Source organism: Pongo pygmaeus, chromosome 19, assembly GCF_028885625.2.
Source record: "Pongo pygmaeus isolate AG05252 chromosome 19, NHGRI_mPonPyg2-v2.0_pri, whole genome shotgun sequence".
Taxonomy (NCBI): Eukaryota; Metazoa; Chordata; class Mammalia; order Primates; family Hominidae; genus Pongo; species Pongo pygmaeus.
In genome coordinates, this window is record NC_072392.2 from 9,680,200 (window position 1) to 9,686,312 (window position 6,113).

A 6,113-nucleotide genomic window follows, 5' to 3' on the forward strand; every position below is an offset into this window, starting at 1 on the left:
CACATCTCAGACCCCAGAACATTTCTTCCCCACCCCCTGAGGGCTGGGAATTTAATAAGGTCAATCTAAACCAAAATTACAGAGTGTTTTGGGTAAAATTATGTCTATGACTGGCTAATCTAAAGAAATGCTTTGAGGAAAGAAAAAAATCAAACATTCTGTATGAAAAACCTGGAAAGTCACATCCTTGAGATGCTTTCTAACTCCTTTTGGAGGTCATGGGCTTTCTGCTTCTTCCTGCTCCAGCCACTTCTCCAGGGGTGCTTGGTCGATGTGCACCTTGCCTCCCTCGTGTTCCTGCAGCATTCACTCCCCTGCACCTCATTCCTTTGCCTTTCCTGAGCTCTCACCCGTGCACCTGACAATCTCTGGCCCTTCTCTGTGTCACACATTGTGTTGGCTGTGCCACTGACAAGGGGATTTTCACAGGAGCAGTTCTGCTCCCTTTTGGATCTTCTCTGTTTCATAGTTCATTCAGGCTGTTAGAACAGAATACCACACCTGGGCAGCTTATCCACAACAGACATTTCTTCCCCACAGTCCTGCAGGCTGGAAGTCTGAGATCAGGATGCCAGCATGATGGGGCTCTGGAGAGGTTCTTCCAGGCTGCAGGCAGCTTCATGTGTCCTCACATGGCAGGAAGAGAGCTGGCTAGCTCTTCAACCTCTTCTTAGAAGGGCGCTAATCCCATTCACGAGGGCTCCACCCTCATGACCTAATTACCACCCAGCGGCGTCACCCCCTTATACCATCACCTTGGGGATTAGAGCTTCAGTGTATGAATCTCAGGGGACACAAACCTTTAGTCCATAGCACCCTCAAACACTATGATGAAGTGGCACAGTGAGAGTGGCCACCCGTGGGGCAGACTTTAGAGCTTGCCCTGCAACCTTTCTCCAAATGTGTGTGACTGTCCTTGTGCCATGTGGATTGTGTGTTTCAGCTGAAGATTTCTTTCTCAGTGATTGCAGACATCATGTAAAACAGGGCATTTTAATGGTACAGTGACTGATGACTGACAATTTCTTTTTTTTTTGGAGACGGAGTCTTGCTCTGTCACCCAGGCTGGAGTGCAGTGGCATGATCGCAGCTCACTGCAACCTCTGCCTCCCGGGTTCAAGCGATTCTCCTGCCTCAGCCTCCCGAGTAGCTGGGATTTACAGGCATGTGCCACCACGCCCAGCTAATTTTTGTATTTTAGTAGAGATGGGGTTTCACCATGTTGGTCAGGCTGCTCTCGAACTCCTGACCTCGTGACCCGCCCACCTCAGCCTCCCAAAACTGAGAATTTCTTAAGCAAAAATACACAACCTTGGTTGTACGTATGTTCCTTTTAGAAATGTTGAGATGTAGGAAAGAATTAAGAAAAAAAATCCATCACAAACAGCACTGCCATGGCCCTACCCACACCTTGTTTTTGGCATTTATTTCTCTATTCTTATTTGTATGTTTTCACATGCATGCATAAACACGCACGTGTATATATTTTTACAAGTTGTATAGGTTGGTGCAAAAGTAATTGTGGTTTTTGCCATATTTTTTTAATACCATTTTTTTTTCTTTTTTCGCCCAGGGTAGGATATCTGAGATTCTTGGATTTGAAAGGTACAAGGACCTAATATGACCTAGAAAAGCAGGAACTTTTGCTGGGCATCCCGTTTCATGGGAATATTTAAAGATGGATGAAACTGATGTTCATTCTTAGGGCTAGATGCCCGTGAGACTGAGCTTTGCCAGGTGTCTGTGCTGCCCAGCATGTAGATACCTTCTTTGGCACTGGCTTACCCTGTGGCTTCAAACGTAAGTGGATATTGAGGAAGAGTGGGTGAAACCATTGCTGTTCCCCAAAGGCAGGAACCCTATGTGGCTTCTTCACTGCTGTGTCTCCAGTGCCCAGCACAGTGCCTTCCACATCAGAGGTGCTCAGTGAACGTTAGATGACTGGCATGTCAGCTGTAGGGTGGCTTCTACACTGACAGTCTCTCTGTCTCTTTCAGGAGGGTTGGAGCCCAGGCGTTTGGTACGGGGCGTGAAAGGCAGAAGCATTAGCATGAAGGCACCCACCACTTCCCGAGCCAAGCAGGGACCATTCAAGACCATGCCTCTGCGGTGGTCCTTTGGATCCAAGGAGAAACCACCAGGTGCCTCCGTCGAGTTGGTGGAGTACTTGGAATCCAAACGAAGACCTCGGTCCACGAGCCAGTCCATTGTGTCGCTGTTGACGGGCACTGCGGGTGAGGATGAGAAGTCAGCATCGCCGAGGTCCAACGTTGCCCTTCCTGCTAACAGCGAAGATGGTGGGCGGGCCACTGAAAGAGGTCCAGCCAGGGTACCCTGTCCGTCGGCTCAATCCAACCACTGTCTGGCCCCTGGAAACTCAGATGGTCCAAACACCGCAAGGAAACTCAAGGAAAATGCAGGGCAGGACATCAAGCTTCCCAGAAAGTTTGACCTGCCTCTCACTGTGATGCCTTCGGTGGAGCATGAGAAACCAGCTCGACTGGAGGGCCAGAAGGCCATGAACTGGAAGGAGAGCTTCCAGATGGGAAGCAAAAGCAGCCCACCCTCCCCCTATATGGGATTCTCTGGAAACAGCAAAGACAGTCGCCGAGGCACCTCTGAGCTAGACAGACCCCTGCAGGGGACACTCACCCTTCTGAGGTCCGTGTTTCGGAAGAAGGAGAACAGGAGGAATGAGAGGGCAGAGGTCTCTCCACAGGTGCCCCCCGTCTCCCTGGTGAGTGGCAGGCTGAGTCCTGCCATGGATGGGCAGGCTGCAGGCTCACCTCCTGCCCTCAGGATCCCAGAGGGCCTGGCCAGGGGCCTGGGCAGCCGGCTCGAGAGGGATGTCTGGTCAGCCCCCAGCTCTCTCCGCCTCCCTCGTAAAGCCAGCAGGGCCCCGAGAGGCAGTGCACTGGGCATGTCACAGAGGACTGTTCCAGGGGAGCAGGCTTCTTATGGCACCTTTCAGAGGGTCAAATACCACACTCTTTCTTTAGGTCGAAAGAAAACCTTACCGGAGTCCAGCTTTTGATGGAGCGTGTCAGTATTGTGTGATGCTGGCATTCTTGGGACTTTGCCAAGCAACTGTAGGCAGCTTGTGTTGAGAATGGGTTTCCAGGAATCCAGTTGTCTTGTAATCTCTAAAAAAAAAAAAAAAATTTTTTTTGTGGTGGGGGGGTCTCCATATCTAGACTTCCAACACCCAAGGTCCATATAACCCAAGGTCGAAAACCTTCCTGTATCGTTGGGTGCTTTGCTACAGTTTGGCCGCTAGAGGATGCTATTGGGTCAGTATTACCAGTTTCAGGGCAAGAACTGATATTTACTAAAGAGTTTTGGATGTGGGCAAACAAGGTGAGGCTGGTTAATAAGAATCTTCAATGTCATGTCAAATACTGTCATTGGCTTTTCCTTTTTCTTTCTTTTTTTTTTTTAATTGTGGACTTAAAGAAAAATATTTTATTTTTAATGCTTTTCTGGGATAAGCATTAAAGATGCCAAAAAAAGAGAAAAAAAAAAAAACAAAAGAATGATAGTGACGGTAAGGCAAGATTCTAGCAAAGAGAGATGGGAGATAAATGGCTGAGAGTTCAGGTGAATATTTAATATATTAAAAATTGTATTAAAGTTTTTCAAGGTATTTTAAAAATAACTATTTTGGTACTAGAAAAAAATGTTCATTTTTTTAATTTAAATATGAGATCTATGTACAATTTTAATAAAATCCTGTCCATGAAACATGCATGGCTGTCTGAATTATTCAAGTCAAGTCTGATAAATGACCTTGTTTCATTCCTGCTGAGTAAACTTGGTTCGTTGCTATTGCTATCAGAAAGTAGTTACTTGAGTTCTTTCTAAAATCTAAAAGTGCTTTTCGTTCCAACGACTTGCTGTTTTCTAAAGAAGTGGAAGCCTCCTCAGGCCACTCTCCGGAGGGCTTGTACTTGAAAAGATGTGAGTTCCACATCTGCCTGACAGACTCTTAGTTGACTGTCCCGTTTCCTAAAGCTCTGCACACTCTTCAGTAGCGACTCTTACAAATATCCTATCATTTCTTACTTAGAAACTGCTAAGCCTGACCCCAGGCCTGGGGCTCAACAGTTGAGGTCACCTGTACTTAAACAGTCCTTCTTCTGCAAATACTTCCTTTTTTGACGGGAAACATTTGTTCTCAAAAAAGAAAAAAAGATTAAAAAAAAAAGACACCTGATCCCAAGAATTAAGTCTTCCTTCATACATATAGCATGACTCATTGACATGTCTCTGCTACATGTTTTTTTCTCTTCACAAAGAGAATGGGCTGGGCATGGTGGCTCATGCCTGTAATCCTAGCACTTTGGTAGGCCGAGGAGGGCAGATCACCTGAGGTCAGGAGTTTGAGACCAGCCTGGCCAACACGGTGAAATGCTGCTGTACTAAAAATAACAAAAATTAGCTGGGTGTGGTGGTGTGCACCTGTAATCTCAGCTACTCAGGAGGCTGAGGCAGCAGAATTGCTTGAACCCAGGAGGTGGAGGTTGCAGCAAGCCGAGATCGAGCCATTGCACTCCAGCCTGGGCGACAGACCGAGATTCCATCTCAAAAAAAAAAAAAGGAGGAATGGAGTCCATTTTTTACCCCAGTGAAAAAGACAACTTACCTTTGATCAGAGCAACAGTTAGAAGGTAGAACTGAGATAATAGAGAAAGCAAGAAGACCCAGCCACCTGACCCCAGAGGACAATATGTATACCAGTAAACCTGTATGTTTGCATTGCAAAAGAAGTCCATGTTCTCTTCAAGTCTTACACTGATGTACGCTTAGGCACTGTGGAAGACATGGTTGTCCAAGTCCTCTTGGGTAAATAGGAGTCTAGGAGTCTTCCTGCTTTATCTGGTTCTTTCTCCTCTGTTGACTCTCAGAGCAATTTGTCACATTTAGTTTCCATGCTTTTCCTAAGCTCAGTCTCCCTTTCTTCCTCCTCCAAGAGATTGGGTTGGAACTCAGACGTGCACCTCCCTGGCTTCTCTCTTCTAAGGACTCAACCTTTAGAATACTCTTGGGTTGTTGGGATATCACGAGAGGGTCCCAGGCCTTAGCAGTGTTCTCTGTAACACATTTACTCCAGGCTCTGAACTGTGGAGGTTCAGGAAGAGGCAATTGCACTTGACCCCTGGTGGATATATATCCATCTGGGGTCGCAACAAGGATGCCTGAGGCACCCTTGCATCCCCTTCCCTGAGGTCGCTTCTCCCTCTAGAAGGACCCAGTAGAGGCTGTGAGAACAGAGCATGGGAAATGGTTGAGTCCAATTTCTGCCTGGAGTGGAGGCAATAGGGTCATGGTTCCAACCTTGGCCATGTGTCTGATGATAGGCTGCAGCCTTCTGCTCAAGTGATCTTTGAGGAGAAAGCATGGGAGAACCATTGGATGCTTTTTTCCTACCACAAAGATCCTGGGGATTTATAGCTAGGAGTTAGAGAAGAGTTGAAAGCCATTGAGCCAGAGAGGAGCATAGCCAGAGATGCAGCCAGTTCAGGATGGCCAAAGGGGCCTCCCATTCTTCCTCTGGAAGCTCAGATCCTCTGCCTGGATCTGTTCCTGCTGTCTGAGGCTTGGTTGCCAGGTCCGACCTGCAGACCCTGGCTGAATGACAGATGAAGTCAGGCACTCAGACACAGGTATCCAGTGAAAGAGCAGGCTAGGGGACGGGCCACTTACAGACCCCGAGGAGGGTGCTGTGAAGAGTCAGCAGCCGCGGCCTCAACAAGCCGGCCCTGTGAGCATTTATTCAGCACAGGTTTAATGACAAAGGCTTTGAGTCAACACACTTGTGGGTAATCAGCATGGTCGCCCTCCCCAGAGAGAGCAGTCCTGTGCAGATGACTAAAGGCCAGGTTCCTTGTGACAGAAAACCAAACACTGCATGTTCTCACTCATAAGTGGGAGTTGAACAATGAGCACACATGGACACAGGGAGGGGAATATCACACACTGGGACCTGTTGAGGGGTGGGGGCCTGGAAGAGGGATAGTGTTAGGAGAAATACCTAATGTAAATGACGAGTTGATGGGTGCAGCAAACCAACATGGCCATGTATACCTATGAAACAAACCTGCACACTGTGCACA

General features: G+C 47.6%; 1 protein-coding gene across 2 annotated transcripts in view; it reads left to right on the forward strand.

The window, feature by feature from the left end:
* USP43 (ubiquitin specific peptidase 43) overlaps window positions 1-3,741 on the forward strand; it is an 83,781-nt gene extending 80,040 nt beyond the window's left edge. For both annotated transcript variants that reach the window (XM_054459042.2, XM_054459043.2), the window contains exon 15: window positions 1,998-3,741. In XM_054459042.2, the coding sequence (XP_054315017.2) occupies window positions 1,998-3,034 (1,037 nt within the window). In that variant the 3' untranslated portion in view covers window positions 3,035-3,741. The remainder of the gene's footprint in view (window positions 1-1,997) is intronic.
* The last annotated feature ends 2,372 nt before the right edge of the window (window positions 3,742-6,113 follow it).